We start from the raw sequence: 21,732 nt of genomic DNA, 5'->3' as shown, positions 1-21,732 counted from the left end.
GAAAACCATTTCCGGTCAGTAACTTGAGAACCACTTGACCCAGAATGTTGAAACTTAATAGGATGATTGGTCATGCAGAATAGATGACCCCTAACGATTTTGGGGTCACTCTGTGAAAGGTCAAGGTCACAGGGGCCTGCACATTGAAAACCATTTCCGGTCAGTAACTTGAGAACCACTTGACCCAGAATGATGAAACTTCATAGGATGATTGGTCATGCAGAGTAGATGACCCCTAACGATTTTGGGGTCACTCTGTTAAAGGTCAAGGCCACAGGGGCCTGAACATGGAAAACCATTTCCAATCAATAACTTGAGAACCTCTCGACCCAGAATGTTGAAACTTCATAGGATGATTGTTCATGCAGAGTAAATGACCCTTATTGTTTTTGGGGTCACTCCGTTAAAGGTCAGGGTCACAGGGGCCTGAACATTGATAACCAGTTCCGATCAATAACTTGAGAACCACTTGACCCAGAATGTTGAAACTTCATAGGATGATTGAACGTGCAGAGTAGATGACCCCTATTGATTTTGGGGTCAGTCAATTAAAGGTCAAGGTCACAGTGGCCTGTTCATGTAAAATCATTTTTTGGAAATAACTTGAGAACCACTTGACCTACAATGTTGAAACTTAATAGGATGATTGGACATGCAGAGTAGATGACCCCTATTTATTTTGAGGTCACTTGATCAAAGGTCAAGGTCACAGGAGCCTGAACAGTGACTTGAGAACCACTAGGCCAAGAGTGTTGAAATTTAGCGGGATGACTGGACATGCCAAGTAGATGATCCCTATTGCAGCCAACCATCAGTGTCTCTTTGACTTTCGCTCCTGACCCCTATTGACTTCTTGCCTATAGGACTTTGCATTGGGGGAGACATGCGCTTTTTTACAAAAGCATTTTCTAGTTTATTTGGGTTTTACAGCGCACCAACACAGTACTGGTTATATGGCGCCAAACAGGACTACAAATTTTGGTTTCATATCTCATTTACAACGAAATAAAAACATGAGGTATGGAATAAAAATTTGCATACATGCTGGAATCATAGAGTTACAGCAAAACCAAGTGTTAAGACCCCATCAGTCGCCTCTTACGATCATGCAAGAGTAAGGCAGTGGTTCCAATTCTTTTCATACACAGATTGTCCCAGAACCACATGGGGCTACCAATAAACAGATAAGGCAAATAAAGCAAATTCCCAACAGGGATTTAATTTTGTCTCCCACATGTAGTAGGGGGAGACATTGAGTGCTATCCGTCTTTCTGTATGCAACAGTTTGTCCACAAAATTCCTCCCACACCTTGCCAAACTTCACAAGAGTGATCATTGCAAAGCTTGGTTGTGCATATCATTGGCATTATATCATACTATGATATTCAGCGGAGTTATGGTCCTTGATATATCAAATTTAATGTTTTTGCCACTTCTCTGACTTCTGTTATTGGGTGGACTTTTCATTAAACCTTAAAGGAGTGATCAGTGTCCAGCTTCATTGTGCAAATTGTTGGCCTTTTCCAATTTGATGATTTTCAGCAGTTGCAGCCCTTGATTCATCAAATTTTATGATGTTTTAGCCACCCTTAAATTATTGAGCAGATTCTCACCAAAGAATTGATTTAAAAGGCAATTATTCTGATAAATTCCGTAAGAATCTGATAAAAAGTAACTGATGACAGATGGATATTACACAATACTGAGGCATTGTGAGGGAAATACTGATTGACAGAACATCTTGCCTATATAAACACAAAATATCCTATGTAAGATAACAAAGACGGTTCAACTGTGAATTACTGAAGGTATATTCAGTTTTTATTCGTGGAGAACAGCATGACTTTGTATAACAAACAACAAAATCTACAAAACACATGTATATATAACAAAAGCATTGTATAGGTATAGAAAAGTCTAATAAAAATATTTAAAATTATATAAAGAATGTATGAAGTGTTTGAGGTGAAACGTAAGAAAATTCAAGTATAATAAAATATGCAAGCCATTATGTTAAATGAACCTGCTGATATCAGAGTATTAAAATATTGCGAGTTGGCACAGGAGGGCATTTTGTTCACATAACTGAGCTGGAGTAGGGAGTGTTTCATTTACATAATTCAATAAGCTGGAATTACAGAGTATTTTGTTCACATACACGTACCTAAATTAGCTGGAATAGAATGTTTTTTTTGTTCACTAAGTTACGAGGGCAGTTGAAAAACAATGTATACTTTTGCTGTCAAAAGCCGCCTTTTGTGTATAGTACAATTCGAGATATACGATTGTAATTTGCAATCTTTGTGTAATTCAGTCAAAACTTTTTTTTTATAACATTTTTGTTAATGCGAAGCTAAATTACCATAACTAGGCATAACCGGAGCAGTCACTTTTTCAACTGTCATGGTTGGAATTTAACTGCTTATGGTCGCACTGATCATAGTCCACTTATTTACCAGAAAAAAACATAAAGTGAAGCTCCACAAGAAGTTGACATATACTGAAACAGGGCTTCGGAAATTTGCCGGTTTGATGGTTTTGGACCAATTTTTTACTTTTTCAGACCGATTTGTGAAGCGAAAAAACGAAAAAATCAGTCAGAGAAAAAGCGAATGGCCAAGCTTTGCTATAAGTCAGCAAAGGTCGAGAGAGAAAACAAAAAATCTGTGATTCAATGTTAATGTTGAGCTATGACCCCTTGGATAAAGACCGAACTGCTCATGGTGTGCACGCTGTCAGAGATGCTTGGCACAATTTTTCATACTTTTCTCAGTATTCCAGTCAATCAACTTCTTATGACTTAGGTGTTGTTTATTAAAATTAAAAGAGGCAAACAAATATAAATTAATGCAAACTTAATAAATTTATCGAGTATCTCGATAAAGTCATAACGTCTTTGTCATGAAATATGATCACCATGCGCAGGGTTAGTGCAAGTAACTTTGTTCGAGGTGGCTTAACTCCTGATATTGCATGAACATAATCATGTCAAAACGTTGGTAGAAAGATTGCAAATGATAGTGTTGTATTTCTTGTTTTGCTTCATCGAAGTATATAAAAGCTAGAGACAAAGTCTACGTTATTTTTGAACAGCCCTCGTAAGAGTGTATTCTACTGAGATTTTTGTCCTACACAACAACAAACTTCCTACACAGAATGACACACCTGGAATAGCTCGAACTATAACTACAAACTACGAAACTGCAACTATTCTATCTTCAAAAGCATCATGAAACAAAACTTAGCAATCAAGACTAGTTATCTCCTTATATGCCTGCATATAGTTCCTAGCCTTAAACTGGTTCCCAAAACAACACTTTATTTTCAACATAAGCTATAAACTAATAATATCAATATTTATATTATGCAATTTTTCAATAATAATGTACTACCATCTAAAATATCTATATAAAATCATTTTCACTTACATCATACATAAAATACAATCATAAAATTAATGTACAAAAGTTTTTAAACTTTTAACAAAATATAATAATATCAAACATAAAACAAGAGAGTACGGCACTCTATCCTTTTTAAGGCAAGATACATGCAACAGTTAAGCAAGTTTCACTGATGACAAGGGTTATAAACTATAAATCTTTATTGATCTAGAGTCTGTAGGTTTCAATGGTTCAAGATTATGCAACAGTTTATAGATCAGTCAATAATACCATTAAAACTTGAAGTAATGGCGTGACGTCATTTATCTCGATAATTAATGAAGAATAAAGTCTGGACTTTGTATATGAAGATGAAACGGTTTCTGAATTAATGGCAACCCGACAGTCTACAGGGAAAAATTTGAAGCACTAGATGATTTCCAAATAATGTCTTAAAATCAGCTTGACTGTAATGTGCTAATCTCTATAATCATGGGCATATATTTCAAAAACAAGCACATGGACCAGTATACATTTCATTTTATTTATCATATTATAGGCCATATGTTTATTTATGACTGTGAGATGTTTCATTAAAATCGTTATTTTAGAAAAAAATTCTATTTACAAAAATGATATCAAAATAGTGACTTTCCTTTAGATGCCCATTTAATATGAAAACTTTTGTGACGTCCAAATTCTTCAAATTATTCTAGCAAAAAATCAGGCACACGACCCTGATTTTTTATTTGCCAAATTTTCTTGGTATATTACGTAGATTTGAAAAATCATGGTTTAATCAAATTCTACATTGAAGAAAAATCTTTGATCTGAATGTGCAGAACAACCTCAAGCAATCTATATTCTGTAAATTTCACTGATCCTGTAGTTCATCCAGGGTGGTCCTATTTGAAGTCTATACGTTTCATCGATGTTGAAATATACCCAGTTTAAAATAATAAATAGCGTGTTAGGCTTCTCTGCTGCAAGAATTTACCCGGGTTTGAACAATCAAGTCTGTAGGCTTACACTTAAGCCAAAACTAATCCAGATTTAAACAATTTTTCTTATGTCTGCTGTAGGTTTCAATAATGCAAGAGTTAATCTAGAGATACACAATCTATAGTCTGTAAGTTTCAATGAAGCCGGATTTAAACTAGATTTACACTTAAGTCTGTAGGTTCCACTGATGACCGAGTACAGAATCTATAGTCTGTAGGTTTCAATGAAGCTGGATTTAATTGAGATTTACCCTAGTCTATAGGTTCCACAGATGTCAGAGTTAATCCAGATTTACACAATCTATAGTCTGTAAATTTCAATGAAGCCAGGGTGTTGTTCATTTTACTTACAATCAATTTAAACAGCTAACCAACAGGTTTTGATAAAGTGTATCATTACTTTCCAGGTTTATACGGGTTATAGTCTGTAGGTTTCATTGAAGCCAGAGTATGGTTTACAAGTCTGTGATGAGCTTCGTCTGCCCTGATGGCAAGAATCACATCCTTCATTGTTGCATCTTCCTGCAATATCAGAAAAAAATGTGTACTGAACTTGGTGATCTGTCATTAAAAGCATGGTATAATTAACGGAACCAGTTTAATTTTGATTAAAAATATACGTTTTGGTGGGAAACACTAGTTTGATGTTTTCCTTCTATGGTTCAAAGTTTTAGTGTTCACTTCTAAAAGCCTTACATATAACTCTAATAGTTAACTGATTGTTTCATCGCTTCTTAAAATTCCCAACGAATGGGTCGATTTCAGTCTTTTGTCAAAATTCATATTAACCTTTTTAGCTCATCTGATTTTTTGAAAAAAAATGATGAGTTATTGTCATCACTTGAGCGGTTGTCGGCGTCGGCGTCGGCGTTGCCTGGTTAAGTTTTATGTTTAGGTCAGTTTTCTCCTAAACTATCAAAGCTATTGCTTTGAAACTTGGAATACTTGTTCACCATCATAAGCTGACCCTGTATAGCAAGAAACATAACTCCATCTTGCTTTTTGCAAGATTTATGGCCCCTTTTGTACTTAGAAAATATCAGATTTCTTGGTTAAGTTTTATGTTTAGGTCAACTTTTCTCCTAAACTATCAAAGCTATTGCTTTGAAACTTGGAATACTTGTTCACCATCATAAGCAGACCCTGTAAATCAAGAAACATAACTCCATCTTGCTTTTTGCAAGATTTATTGCCCCTTTTGGACTTAGAAAATCAGTTTTCTTGGTTAAGTTTTATGTTTAGGTCAGCTTTTATCCTAAACTATCAAAGCTATTGCTTTAAAACTTGCAACACTTGTTCACCATCATAAGTTGACCCTGTACAGCAAGAAACATAACTCCATCCTGCTTTTTGCAAGATTTATGGCCCCTTTTGGACTTAGAAAATATCAGATTTCTTGGTTAAGTTTTATGTTTAGGTCAACTTTTTCTCTTAAACTATCAAAGCTATTGCTTTGAAACTTGCAACACTTGTTGACCATCATAAGCTGACTCTGTACAGCAAGCAACATAACTCCATCCTGCTTTTTGCAATAATTATTGCCCCTTTTGGACTTAGAAAATCATTTTCTTGGTTGAGTATTATGTTTAAGTCAACTTTTCTCATAAACTATCAAAGCTATTGCTTTAAAACTTGCAACAGTTTTTCACCATCATAAGTGGACACTGAACATCAAGAAACATAACTCTATCCTGCTTTTTGCAAGAATGATGGCCCTTTTTAGACTTAGAAAATCATGGGTAGGACAATATTTCTATTACACAAAAAAAATCAGATGAGCGTCAGCACCCGCAAGGCGGTGCTCTTGTTTAATTTGACCTGGAGTTAAGAGTTCAGGGGATCAAATTCAGTCAGTGACCAAGTTTGATTATGGCCTTAATAATTCCAGTCTGCAGTGAGTGCTGGAAAAAAGCTGTCCATTCACACCCCATGTTAGTGTACAGCTGAACCTGTACTAAGCAACAACCTGAGGTATGAACATTTACAAGATGGCTGCTCGACAAAGATTAAACAACTCTATAAATTGGTTGTTTTTGATCAAAATGGCATAATGTCTTAACACTAGGTGCTGCCTAATAAAAGTTTAAACGCTCACTTTTTGTTTGGTCTACATGGTGACCAAAAGCTTTAAACTTTTTTATTTGGACATTTTATGCTGGGGTAAAAAGCCTTCAAAGTTATCATTAAAAGAACATTTTGAAATTCTACCAGGGAAATCCAACAATGGTTGTCAAAGGACAGCAATGCTCGACTTTTCAAAAACCTTGTCATTTAAATCAAGTTAACTAGAAAATTGTCAAAAGTCAATAAAGGAGTATAACTTATCATAAAAGCAGGACAGACTTATGGATATGTCAATACATGTCGGGTCATCACAGTAAACAAGTGTGGGAAGTTTCAATTCCTGAGCTTACAATTACAAAAAACACCAGATATTGCTAAGTCAAAAAAGGGGCAAACATTTGTAAAAATGCTAAATAGAGTTATGGAACTTGTTCAATGAAGGTCAAATAATGGTTGTATGAAGTTTCAATCCATTCTCACAAGTCGCTACTCAGACACTAACTCGCATACCAAATCTTAACCAAAATCCGGAAGCCTACAATTGGAGAGTGCAATAACTCTACCTATTCACAGTCAAGCTAAAACGGAGCCCTATAGTAAGTAAACTTACAGGTAAGTTCCAGTATGTAATGGCAACTTCTGGACTCGGTTGTGTTTTCCAGTGCTCCAATGCTCCAGATTCAATGTCCTGAAATTGTATACAAACATTTAAAACATAGTCCAGGTTTTGTCTAAAGAGCACGCTACCGAAAGTATGAGATATTGATTTGATAAATGCATGTACTGATCTCTCACACTCTCTGTCATTTAAATTTAAGGGTTAGATTAGCTTACAACACTGAATTGTTTGTCAAAACTACAGTTTTAACAATTTTGATCTGAGAATGTTCCAGTTTGTACAGAAAGCCTAAATGGCCAGCATTGCAAGGCAACTCCTTCAACACAAGCTGATGGGACATGACATCATAAGGAACTAGCCAGTAAGTTGGCAGTAACTGACACATACCTCTAGGCATCTTGTGTAAGTTTTGACAGCTTCTTCTTCCAGGTATCCAACAAATCGATGACAAAATCTTGGCGAGATCAGGTACCAAACACTGAACATTCCAACAAATACACCTGAAATGATTGTCACACATTATTATCTGATTGGACAGTGCTCTAATTTCTTTGGCACTGTATAACAAAAGGCAATGCCAGTACTTTGGTTTTGGTGAAAACTGAATTTAGTTTTGTACATTCATCTGGCTGGGGAATCAAATTCAAAATCATTCAATAAATTGTGCCTTGCTCTACCTACAAAGGTAAGCAAAAGAACAAATAAAAAGTATCACAATTAAAAAGGAGATGTCTCAATAAGGATGTACCATGTAACATTGAAGATTTGCTAGGATGTACCACTGATAATTCAAATAATTCTGTATAAAATTCTATGGCAAAATTCCCAAACATCCTGGTCCTGGGTCTAACCAGAAATACTAAATTTGATTTAAACTTTGCATTATCCCTTTCTATCCATCATGTATACTTAAATTAGGAGTCAAGATTAAAGAATATACCTTGTGTTCCTATGACGCACCATTTGAACAATCGTGATGGCTGTTTGAGTTGTAAAGCTGTCATTAAATGCATTCTCTCATTTTCTGCCTCCTCTGAAAAAAATACACATTTCCATTAACCCTTACCTTGCTAAATTTCTAAAATGGACTGGTCCATCATTCAATTTGGACAGTACCCTTAACTGTTAAAAGGGGTGCTAACCAAAAAGATACTGACTGAATGGCGAACCGTGCAGACCATGATCAGACTGCACGGATGTGCAGGCTGATCTTGGTCTGCACTGGTCGAAAAGGCAGAATCATTTGTGGCCAGCAGGCTAAGGGTTAATAAATACTGACTGGTGATATAGATTACCTGGACAGTGATAACAATGTTGTAGCTCACCGGAGGACATCCATGTGCCATGTGACAAAAGTTCTTGGTTTAACTTTGAACCCACGAAGAACATACTTTTACTTTTAACTACACCATTTAAAACTGCTCCTAGTGACACTGTGTATATGCTTGCAGTGGTGTGACATGATTTACTTTATAATTTTCATCCACTGGATAGAGTGATCTCCCTTCAATAACTTGAATCATATGCAAGGTGAAAGCCTTTTTCTCAAGTGTGAAGGAAATAAGTCTGTTAGTTTGTGGTGAAAATCAAATCAAGGAATCAAAGTCTTATCATTGTGTCTTTGACTATACTTGAACCTGCATGTTGCATTAAAAATGTTCTATTTGACTGGAGTGAAATATGGACAGACAACAATCTATCTTATTCTACTGTGAAGCACCATTTACTGGAGCTGACTGTGCAAGCACTACTGCTCACACAAACAATCTGTGTGGTCCATCTCCATCTCCCTTATATATTCTATATTTTGATAAATAAAAAGCTGGATATCTTGATCATGTTGCCAATCCCAGGGTGATTGGTGTTTTTACAGTAGTTGTAAAAGATAATTTACTGCTAATTATGCTTTCAAATGGAAAATAATGGGTTTTAGAAATTGTTACCTAGCAATGTATGAATCCATCCATAGTCCCTCTGCATACGTCGTAAGGAATGAAGATGTCGTGTCATGGCTGCTACCATACCTGGCACACCAGCAACAGTCTCCAGAAATATTATACGCCTATAAATATTTACAGTTTTTTTATGATAACGATAATTATTTTTTACAAATTAATTTACTAACACTTTTTGACAATTGAATATTTTTCTTTTTGATTTAAAAAATAATATATGTTCCAATTCTTTTTTATTTAAAAAAAAAATGTTAAAAAGGAACAAAATGTTCTTGATGGTTCTCTTGCTGTGTAATATATATGTAGGAAAAGATGATACCAACATTGGTTATAATTAGTACCAGTACTTAATAGTGAAATTCAGCTACCAAAACGACCATTAGAAGTGAGGATAGATGTTTTAATTAGTACTGTACTCAGTAGTCAAATCATGAACCAAAACAGCCATAAACTGTTGATAAAGTAGGTGAACAACATTTTTCAATATTGTATAGGAGTACATGTAGCGTAACACAAAAATATGAAGAAAATATTCATACTTCAGCCACTTATATTCATTTCGTTCTCCCCTGCTAAACCCTGACACCACATCAAATCCCCTTCTCACGGTCTTCACAGTGAAGAATGCTGCCTGAAAATTATAAATATGCAAGTGAAAATTTACTCGTCTCAATTCATACTAAGTGCAAACTTACTAAAATATTTCCGAATTCTCAACAAACTCGGACAAACAAAATTTTACAGCATTACATGTTCAAGCAATATAGAAAAAATTTAACATTAAATCAGGACATTCACACTAACGTAGAAACTTTTAGTTACAGTATTTCTATTATGCAATGACAGTTATTTAACCTAATCCTAGACTTGAACTTGGCTTGTTCTCTGCAAGTAACGTATGACTATTTCTCCACATGAACAGAGTCAAATCTTCACTTTTTACTCAGGGGATTAGGTTTTGTCATACACTTGTGATGTCACAACACCCGACTGTCAACTACTAATTTTTTATTTGTTTTACTCCTATCTTTTTATGCTGCATCATGGTAAGTTTGGGAGTAATCTATCTACTGAAACAGGGTTACTTCCCTTACCTTACCTTTTATCCTGTGTTTTTCCCTTATACCACAGTCACACATACGGCGCAAATAGCTACGTCTAGCTACGGATAGAAACGTAGTAACCCGTATCGATCCGTACCTGAGCCGTATGGATCGGTACGAAGCGATACGGGTTACTACTTTGAGGTACGTCTGAGGTACGTTTCAATACGGATAGATACGGATTACTACGTTTTTATCCGTGGGTAGACGTAGCTTTCCGCGCCGTATGTGTGACTGGGGTATTACAGTGCTTTTAGTTTGTTATTACTTTACCACTGTTTGTCTGGAAACATGCTTTAAGCTAATGTTATTTGTTAAATGTAATATCCAACGTTAAATAAAATTTCTTGTATCTTGTATCTTATCTTGTAGAGAATTAACATACACTTTGCCCAGGAGAATCAAGCTTGTAAATTCTCTTTGGTTTATAGGCTCAATACTAGAGGCTAAATGATTCAACACTGATTCATGGAAGTAACTGTATTGACGCTACACCTATGTGATTTGGAATCTCTGTGAGATGTTATTAACAATATAGAAATATAGTTCTCATGGGTCAATATTAAAGTTCTAACTCATTTATAAATCTCCATTAAATGTCCATTTACATCTACCCAAGAGATCACTAAATACTGCAATTATAATTGTGCTAAGTGAAATACTGACTCATAGCTACTGACTTGACTTTCAACAAGAGGTGATTAAAATCCCTCTCCTGTTTAATAAGGTAATTTTAAACATGTATAATACAATCCTCTTGTGAACAACATCTCTATAAATTCATCTTTATAACAGTAAACCTTTTTTTCCACCCAAGATATCAATTAATGTTCCATTTTTAATAAATTATAAATTAATAAGCTATTAGAGAGACCACCTCCAAACAGTAAATAATTTCAGTCTTTCAAAATAGGTTAAACTGTATTCCAAAAATTTATATTCAACGTAAGTTTTCTCACAAAGATTTAATTGTTTTTTTTGTTTTGTTTTGGGTTTAACGTCGTTTTTCAACAGTATTTCAGTCATGTAACGACGGGCAGTTAACATAACCAGTGTTCCTGGATTCTGTACCAGTACAAACCTGTTCTCCGCAAGTAACTGCCAACTTCCCCACATGAATTATCAGAGGTGGAGGACGAATGATTTCAGACACAATGTCTTTTATCAAATCGTCACGGATAACATACGCCCCGCCTGGGGATCGAACTCGTGACCCCGCGATCCGTAGACCAACGCTCTCCCTACTGAGCTAAGCGGGCGGGCTCACAAAGATTTAATAATTCATGTCTTAATTTGGAGGTTAAAGCAAAGGACAAACTTGCCCATAATTAATTTGCCTTGTCAAAAATTTTAAAACTGCATTTTTGCAGACCAATCTCAAAATGCAACATTCAGCCATTTGTCAATTTTAATATATGCCCATAATCAACCAGTCAGATATTAATGAGGTTTATAGACTGGCATCCAAACTCAGTTTTATTAACATATTTTGGCAATGGACTGTCCTGAGAAACTAGAAGCAGTCTACAAATTCTTGCGTCATGCTTTTACCTTGTCTACAAATCCCTCCGGAGGCTTGTGGGTAATTTGAACACTGTGAAGCTCGTTTTCTGACCTGAAATAAATTTTTGATGAAGTTTATAATTATGGCATGATACAAGCTAAACTTATCAATACTAATAACATAGAAGTATTTTCAATGTGCAATATGTGAGGGGCTAGGCATATATCAAATATATTTATATCAACATGAAAAACAAACTGACATGCATTAGCATGCAGTCAGGCAAAGCAACTCTTTAATAATGTCAGTCCAAAACTGAGATAAATTTAGTATAAAATGATAGGGCATCTTAATTATGTCTTCCTTAGCATTTTATCTGCCAATAGTTGACATATGTCAAACAAAACAAACAATGGAATCAAGCAGTATCCAATAGCAACAAAACAATCAGCATTCTGTGTATCTAAACATTGTTTAACAAACACTTAAGAATCTATGGCTATATGACTGATTTTTTGCATTAAAGACACATTTTTGCATATATCTGTATTCCCCGCATTTCACTAGGGGGGTAGATATTTTATCTAATGTACAAAGCTGAAAAAACATTAGGCAGGTCTATCAATCAGCTTAACCTATATGTAATTTTTTTTCAGCTTGTTATTTGATACGTTGCTGTCAATGTTTAGACTTCAAATAACATACTATTCATTAGTTCAAATGATTAAAACAAATTTTATATTTTTCATTCTCAAAAGAATTTCAGGCTAAACAATGAAACATTCAAAATCTCAAATATATATCATTTTGAAGTTTTCAAGATTAACAATAATTTGATCAAATATTCAATCTATATAATGCTCACTGACAAGTTATAAAAGTGTAAAAGGACAAATGAGATATCAAAAATTATGGATACAACCAAATGTTTAACTGTTATATATATAACATATATTATAACCTACAGTCCATAAAATAAACAAATGCGTTTGTAAACATGGGCAGATCCAAACGGAAGGGGAAGAAGCATTTTATAGAAATATTTCGATGGCAAAATAGCCCTGACCAACCTAAAAACCGGGCCGGTCTATTTTATAAGTACAAGAACATGGTTGACCCATTTAAACGAGTTGTACAACTTGTGTCAGATTACACTATTTGTTTCTTCTTATCTGTCTAGTGGGTCAACATATCAATAAGTTGGTTCAATATTGGCTATCTTATACTAATAAACTTTGATAATGTGGCAGTTGACCTCAATACAATCGACACTGTTTATTTTCCAATACAGGTAAATCCAATAACTGCTTTATAATGAATCTATGACAGATTATCTTTGAAATCCCCTGGACTTACTGGACTCAACTGCCACATTATCAAAGCTTATTAGTATAAATGTACAGGCCATTCTTAGCTTTCAGGTCAGTGAGATTGAAAACAAGAAGGGTGATTTTCATAATTATAAAATTTTGTTTTATTCTAATAGGGAACATTAAAAAATATTAAATCTAAATTTTCTGACAGATAATTTTTTTTTCAGCAACATACCAGAGAGCAGTCAGACAGAAAGAAAAACATGGGGCTGCTTAAGACAAGTTGAATAAGAAGATGTCAAATTTGGGAAGGCAGTTGTCTGGCTGCTTAAAGCAAGTGGCTGCTTCTTACAGGTGGCCACTAAGGCAGGTTCAGATATATGTCAAATATCAAAATCATTTAAGCTGTCATAATACCTTGCCAGAATTATACACAATATAAATTCATTGTCCTTCAACTGACAAACTCTTCAGGGAGCTTTTGAAATTGATTTACAGACTGTTTGATGGGTACTTTTATCAATAAACACTGCTTATAGTTGAAGTTGAAGTTATAGAATATAAACTAACAGAATACTTATATTATGTAGGTTCTACTGGTAAATGAATGTTTTTAGGCTTCATAATGATTGTACACTAAAATGACAAAAGTTATTTATAAAACTTATTCAAGAGAAATTAAAATTGGGGGCTTGTAATTTTATATACAAAGGAAAAGATGCACCGGATTGATGACGAGTCCACAAAATGTTGAATTAATGAAGCTCACCAGCTTTCTTCAACAAGGAAAGCGCAGACATAGTAACGGATTGCTAGGTCGCAAGTTTGATATCCAGGCGAGGCATATGAAAGTCTGACAAAAGACACTGTGTCAAAAGTTATTTCATCACCCACCTGAGATTCTTGATGACAAGTTGCCAGTTACTTGCAGAGAATAGGTTAGTACTGCATACCATGGTACAGAATCCAGGGACATACCGGTAGTTAGGTTAACTACCTTCCGTTAAATATACTGAAATACTGTTGAAAAACTGTGTTAAACCTAAACAAATAAGTATTAACTAGTATATTACCAGATTGGATGAGGTAGGGCAGCTGCTCCCATTGGAAGCACATCTTGTTTGGGGACTTCAACATCATGTACAACAACCTCAGGTTTGGTCTTCCTGCAATAAAAAAATCTGATAAAAGTGGGGCATTATAGTTTTCTATTTTCTTAAAGTTGCATTTAAAGAACCATAAAGACAATCAGAGATATCCATGTGATTTTGTATTCTCGTACGCTAATTTTTACCAAGCCTTTGATGTTTTAAAACCAACAACAGGGGCGTCAGAAGGTGTTTGATATTGGGGCCGCGAGGGGTGGGGGTAGGTACGGGCGGGGGCATCCCCCTCCTGTAAGGAGGGTAAGGGGGACCCCCCTGATTTTTTTTTTAAACAGGATCATAAATGGCGAGTTCTGGTGCATTTTAAGGGTACTGAATCACATCTCAAGTCTCCAGTATTTTCTTACTATTTACATGACTATAAGCAAAATAAAGTTTAATAAACTCTTATCAGAATTAATAATGTATAACGCAATACAAAGAATGCATGCATGTATGTTTTTTTTTTTTGTATTTAATGTATTGAACAATAATCATTCATGTTACATTCATTTCTTATTTTTGTTTGAAATATCATTTTTTGAGTAAAAACAATTTATGTAATTAATTCCTTACATCTTAGCGGTGTGATAAATCTTAACACTTACTCCTTTCATTAAATAAAAACATGTTAATTATTTTTCTGAATTTTATAAGTTAATACCTTAGATCTTTGCGGCTGGGTATAGCTTAAACGTTCGGTTGACTAAAGACTTGCCAATTAAAAACATGCTGATTTGTTCATGCGTAATTAAGTCCAATCACGGACACGTGTGTATGACTCCAATTAACACCCCGATCGTGTCACCGTCACCACGGTAACACACTAATCTGGACAGCGTGTATTGTTTAACGCGAAGCAAAATTTAATATACTAAATATACTATACAAAATATTGGGTCCGCGGACCTGCGACTCCAACTTATTAATTTACAAAAAAATCGTTTTTGGGCAAATTATTGGGGCCGCGGTTGCGGCCCCTGCGGCCCCACTTCCGACGCCCCTGAACAAGAGCTCGTAGAACACGAAATGCCCCCTCTTGATGCATTCAGTAACTGCACATGGAACAGAAATTTACCAGTCATAAGTGACCTCTGTATCAACCAAAGCACATTCTCTAGTTATTTGGCAAAAAACGTCTACTGTTCTGCGTCAATGTGACCTTGACCTTTGACCTACTGATCTCAAAATCTGCAGGTCATGATCAACCTCCCTTTTTAATTTCATGATCCTAGGCCCAAGTGTTCTCAAGTTATTGTCCGGAAATGGTTTAAATGTTCCAGGTCAATGTGACCTTGACCTTCGACGTACTGACCTCAAAATCAATAGGGGTCACCTGCTGGTCATGCTCAACCTCCCAATCAAGTTTTGTGATGCCAGGCCCAAGCGTTCTCAAGTTATCGTCTGGAAACGGTTTAACTGTTCCGAGTCACTGTGACCTTGACCTCTGACCTAATGACCTCAAAATCAATAGGTGTCATCTGCTGGTCATGATCAACCTTCCTATCAACCTTCATGTTCCTATGCCCAAGCGTTCCCAAGGTATCATCTGGAAACTGTTTAACTGTTCCGGGTCACTGTTGACCTTGACCCTTGACCTACCGACCTCAAAGTCAAACTTGATCTGTATTTAATGATGTCACACTGTGTACCAAAATTTATGATCCTAAGCCCATTTGTGGGGGTATAACGAGGAAATGCTAAAGTTACATATGGAGAATATGTGTATTTAGCAGAAACTGTGAGTATGTACTTATTGAATGGCTTGTCTAAGGTCCTAACTAAAAATTGACCAACTTTCATAAGGAATCATGTAATAAATAGTAAGTATTCAATATATGATTAGTAAAGTGTACTATTTTGACTGAGGAGCAAAGTGAACTTAAGTAAGACAATTTAAGCACAATGTAATGCAATTCATTAATTCATCTGAAGGCTTGAAAAAACAGCATTCTGCTATTAGAGCAAGAAATATGCAATTATGCTAAGGCTACCTATTGTGTAGGCACCTATTAGACCCATTGAAGGCACTGGTCTGCTAATGATTTTCATAATCTAAACACCTGTAGCTTATCATGCAATCATTTCAAAATGGCTTAAAATAAATTAAAAAATGAACATGAGGCTTTCTACAATTAAAGTAAGTCTTCTAGGTGAAGCATGCCCAAAATTACTACAAATCCATTGCTACGCCCCTGGTATCGATATTAAGTATAACAAGAAAAAAATATATGTTATTACCTGAAATGTGCGAGTTTATCTGGATCTGGAAGCTTGTCAAATTTGCCCTCTTTATACTCTTTTAGAGCATCATCAACATCAGACTTGGTTGCCGCACAACGTCGCTGCAGGAGAAATCAATGGATTTTATGTTCAGTTTTACAACAGTTCAACATTTGCCTTGCTATTAATTACGAATATAGATCTATTCAATGATTGCTGGACTGGATCGATGAAGGAATGTTAAGTGTGTATGTAGATCTATATGCAAAGTCTGCATTGCACTGGCATAGAAGAAATTTCACTGAAGTTGGTAGAGGAGCTGGGAGAGGAGACTTCCCAACCCTTTCCATGTTTTTCCCAATAATTTTTGGACCTGAATTCTCCTAAACTTATTTTTTTCCACATACAACAGTAATAATGTCTCCTTCAGTCAAAAATATTTACAATATAGACCTATGCTTTATAAAATGGGATTGTTGACTTTATTTTTTACTGTTTGTTCAGTGAAATGAATAGGTTGGCAGGCTTATAATAAAGGCAATACAATGAGACTCTTTTAAAGATAATTATGTTAGTTATTTGGTGTCTTTCTTGGTGCTACACTATCATTTTTCTCTTATGAAACTGTTATTATATTGCATTTTATTTATACACATATATCCTTACCTAGAGAACTCCCTAAATTTCTTCGTATTTTAAACTATTTAGAAGCTATATATTTCAATTGTTTTTTGTTAATTATGTTGCGAGTAGATCTAGATCTACATTTAATAATTGTGTATAATAAAATAGAATCTAATTAGTCTATGTGCTATCTCTAAAAGTAAAAGTGTAATGGACGCAAGGTCAAAAATATTAATATTTATAAAAGAATGCTACGCTCCTGTACTCACCAAAGGCTGAAACGAAAGTGCACCAATCCGAAAGTTACTTCCAAATAAATTAACCATTTTGTTTGTACCCGTACAAACTGTACGAACAAGCACCGTCGTAGTCATAATTATATTTAAATCTAATATATGCACTGAGATAATTCTCCAGGATCTATGTCGGTTCGCTTTTTGGTTTCAATAAATATATGCGTTTTTGATGTAATACGCACTACGTATTTCGCGATATTTTTACTCTGTGACCGCTATTGACGCATGCGTAGTGATGCAATTATTGCACGGATTTGGTATCGATCCGGCATACTTCAGCGCAAATGCGCATGCGTTCGGTTTTCGCGGGCAAAATGTATCAAGGGCGTAGCATGTTGGATTCTACCAACGTAGGAGCACGGGTTGATCCAGCATTTCTTGTTACGGGGGCACCTCATGCGTAGTTTTTAACAGACGATTCGGACAACTACATGAACAAGAATATTTGGCCTTTCATGTGCCCAATTTTTTTAATAATCAAATAGATCTACTAGATCTACAGTTTGAAGCTTTAGATTATTGTTTTTACATGTATGTTCAGTGACGTAAAATGTGTACTTTTAAGCACGTGTTTTCATAGGACATCGTTTTCATGATATATCGTGGTTGCAATCAGCCGCTTCAGACATAACTGGAAAGAACCTGCAGTTAATCGGGATGCTTTATTGCCGACGGATGAAGGCCGTCTGTCACTCTAAGCTGCATTCATCTATGTAGTGGGGAAGCCAAACATTCTATCTTTCGGAAAGATGGGTAGTTCGTCACGTGATTAATTAATTACCGTCTCACGGGGACTTATGGTTTAACTTGGACGTAAACTGTCATCTGTCAACTCGACTGGGAAATTATTGCCTCGCCAATGGATCGAGTTGGTAATCATGTGGTCTAAATGTAGATATCACGGCAGTGAAAGGATATTGTGAATCCGGTAGCTTTAATCAAATCTAATCGTTTTAAATCAATTTTAAACGAACTAAAGGCAAGGCTTGGATATCTCTGTACTTTATTAAGTAGTCTCATTTAACCTTGAGGATTGTTTCACAACAAAATAACAGTGACATGCATAATGTTGATAAGAGCCATAATTGTTAATTAATCTATACTTATGCTCCTCTCTTTGTTATGTTAAGAACGACGTTATTTGCTGTTATAAAATGTTATTGTTATTTTGTCATGATTGTACCCAAGATAAATTGGATCTATGAGCTTATCATGTTTTGTTTAACCACCAATAAGAATAAAGAAATAACATGCTGGTATGTAGCATCAAAGTTTTAAAGACAATAAAATATTAATACAACATATATAACGCCAAAACTTTTAGATAAGCTTGCACGTGACAGAGACCATTCCGATTGTAGAATTTTTTACTCCTTAATTCGTTCGCTTCTATATCAGCTATCTGTCATAGGTCCAAGCCATAGCCGGGCAACAAAGTCGAAGTTTAAAACACATCCTTGAACTCCTAGATTTTATAAAGTACATAGTTGCACGAAAACAAGCCTATAGGTTAACTATATAATGTTATTTTTCTTGCTATGACAAATCAATCCGGGGTCAGTACGGTTAAGATTGTTAAGAAAAGGCCGGTAAACGAGTTTAAACAAACATGTTTACTGTAAAAGCTGAAATTTTGACGGAGCCAATCCATAGGAACATCACTTCAGGGTTTAAGATGGGATGGGGTTGGCAGCTTAAATAGTACCTACTAGTAGTAGAATTTACAGCTTGCACATATTCTAAGGCCTAAAAATTTTTCTTTGTTTCCGGTAACATGCTCATAAAAATAGGGTAGGTAGGTCGGAAAATTATTTTTTTTGAAATTTTTTTTTATTATTAAGGGAGTCTTTTCGGAAATTATTTTTGTATCAAAAAATGAATACAAATAAGGGGGTTATGCCTTTAGAGCATCAGTAAGTTGATTTCTAATATTACTGGCCTTGTTTAAAGCATAAAAAATGCAGTTCTGCAACTTTTTGTTAAAAAGAAAAATATTCTCCAAGGCCATAAAAACATTCAGGGTCCGGCCAAAAATTTAGGGTAGGTCGGGATACCGGAAACCAAAAAAAAAAAATTTTACGCCTAATAGGAAAGCCTTTGCTGAAGTCCGTTCTTGCTTTTTAATCCATGGCTTTTATTTTACAGGATTACTTCACTACAGAAGTACAGGTCACCCAGATTATCCGTCTGCTGTGAACTCGATATTGACTCCGTGCATGTCTTCAAATAAGGACAGCAAACAATAAGGGGAAAAAACTATAGTGAAATCAGTGAATGTACTTTATGGAACTATGCATGTGCCTTAAATTCAACTGGAATAGGAGAATGACTCATAATGTGCTTTTCTATCTAGTAATTGCTTTTTTGATGGCATACTTTGTTAATGCTCGACAGCCATATTCTGTGTTAACTTTATAGAAATTGAGAAAATTTCAGGTGGGCTGTCGCTTGTTTAATTAAGATTAAAGAAAGGTCACGGCACAAGGTCAGAGGTCAAATAAGTGCACGTTATGAACGTTCTTATTAAATTTTGGATATAAACTCGCATTTTAAAGTTATTATTATGAATTTGAGAAGTAAAACAAATAATGTTGTGTAGATTAGGTTTGAAGTAGTGCACACTGTATACATGTATATAAATGTGTACTACCACTAAAAAAACTGACTGGCTGTATGACATTTAATTACGAATACAGCTCTATATAGAAACTTAATTTGTATATTTAGTAAAGTTAAATAGATTTGATCTTCGAAGTAAGTATCTAAAGATAAAATATTTTATTGAAAGATGGCCATTGGATATCTTTAAATTTGAAACTGACAAAATTCAAAAAGACTAAAGTTATCTCTATATAGTATGAACTTAACTTTTTGTATGCTCTGACATTTTGCTAATATACAAAGCCTACCCTTATAAAACTTCCGTTTTAGGCTGACAATTAAAAAAAAAAACTGGTTTGTATTCTGTATGACCATTTCTGAATGAAAAGTTCTACAAAATGTTTTTCATCAAAGCTAATACCGTACTGTTTCCGATTCAGCAAAATCTATAAAGATATTTTCGTAAGCATAGAACGCAAGACTTGGTTTACTTAAGTCTGTAAATATGTCAATTAAGCATATATTTTTCTTGATACTTTTATCAGTTTCATTATTAAAATACTTAAAGCAGTTGAGACACAATATTTAAAACAAATTTGGTGAATTTAGAGGGTTAAATGAAAATAACGCGAGTGCACAGCGGCAATGTCCTTCCTTCTCTGAAGTTTGGATTGGCGCGTTATTTCTTGAAGACAATTGTCTCATTTATACTTTGTAACAAATATTTACAGAAAGTCAATCAATAATTATGCAGTTTAGTCGAGCTAAAGTAAGGATGTCTTAGTTTGTATTTTTTCAATATTTATAAGACAGGGTCATGTACGTTTACCTGAATGACACCCACAGTATAGTCATGGCCGTGGCATTGCTGACTATCACAATTGAAACCAAGAATGGGAGAACTATAAGGCAAACTTCATTTTTTCAACGTTTCGACAATTTATTTTGTCTTTATCAGGAAGTCAATAAATGTGAAAACCAAGGGAATGTAAACAGGAATGTTAAAAATTTTCTGTTTAATGGGTAGGGTTAAAGATCATTATGAAGTAATATTGTGTTATTTTCAATAAGGCTTTATTACCTCTTATATCCAAAGCTGAAACAATGTTATAAACCTCAAGTCTAGGCCAATTTAATTTTGACTCTGGGGGCATGATTTGAGTAAACTTGATGGAAGACCACTATACAATGTGACATGCCAAATATCGAAGCTGCAGGCTTTCAGGTTTTCGACAAGAAGATTTTTGAAGTTTCTACATATATAAGCGAACCCATTTGCGGGGCCAATTTTGACTCCAGATAAATGGTTTGAAAAAAACTTGGTAGAGAACTGCTACACAATGCTACTTGCCAAATATCTAAGCAATAACTTCTGTAAAAAGAAATGACTAAAATAACTCATCTAATACATTTCAAATTTAATCTTATTTTCCTGTGCACAAGTCCGATATTCCAGCCTGAGAATACAATACATGTCTTCGCCCTAAGCACCAAGTCCCATAACTCTGACCTTCATTTTGGCCAAATTATGCCCCCTTTTGGACTTAGAAAATTCTGGTTAAAGTTTTGCATGCAAGTACATACAGCTATTACTTAAAGGCATACAGATTTGAAACTTATTTTTTCTTTTTCTAGATCAAATACCTACCTCACTTGGTCAAGTCCCAAAACTCTGACATGTATTTTGGGCAAATTATGCCCCCTTTTGGACTTAGAAAATCCTGGTTAAAGTTTTACACGCAAGTAACTATCTCCAAAACTACTACAGATATTAAATTGAAACTTCACATGTGTCTTCGGGGTTATAAAACTAGTTGATAGCGCCAAGTCCCATAACTCTGACATGTATTTTGGGCAAATTATGCCCCCTTTTGGACTTAGAAAATCCTGGTTAAAGTTTT

The 21,732-nt window shown here is 35.0% G+C and overlaps 1 protein-coding gene across 1 annotated transcript; it reads right to left on the bottom strand.

Moving 5' to 3' along the window:
- Window positions 1-1,787: 1,787 nt before the first annotated feature.
- On the bottom strand, window positions 1,788-17,366 carry LOC128559888 (uncharacterized). The gene is made up of 10 exons (XM_053552811.1): window positions 17,204-17,366; window positions 16,329-16,432; window positions 14,016-14,108; window positions 11,677-11,740; window positions 9,562-9,653; window positions 9,011-9,129; window positions 8,008-8,100; window positions 7,455-7,567; window positions 7,059-7,136; window positions 1,788-4,906 (listed from the first exon to the last, which is right to left on the bottom strand). Exons 1-10 carry the CDS (start codon window positions 17,306-17,308, stop codon window positions 4,781-4,783), a joined length of 987 nt encoding a protein of 328 aa, XP_053408786.1. The 5' UTR covers window positions 17,309-17,366; the 3' UTR covers window positions 1,788-4,780.
- Window positions 17,367-21,732: the final 4,366 nt, after the last annotated feature.

The sequence above is a fragment of the Mercenaria mercenaria genome, chromosome 10 (assembly GCF_021730395.1).
Source record: "Mercenaria mercenaria strain notata chromosome 10, MADL_Memer_1, whole genome shotgun sequence".
In the NCBI taxonomy this organism is placed as follows: Eukaryota; Metazoa; Mollusca; class Bivalvia; order Venerida; family Veneridae; genus Mercenaria; species Mercenaria mercenaria.
Note: the sequence above shows the minus strand (reverse complement) of the source record. Positions and strands in the feature narration are given on the sequence as shown.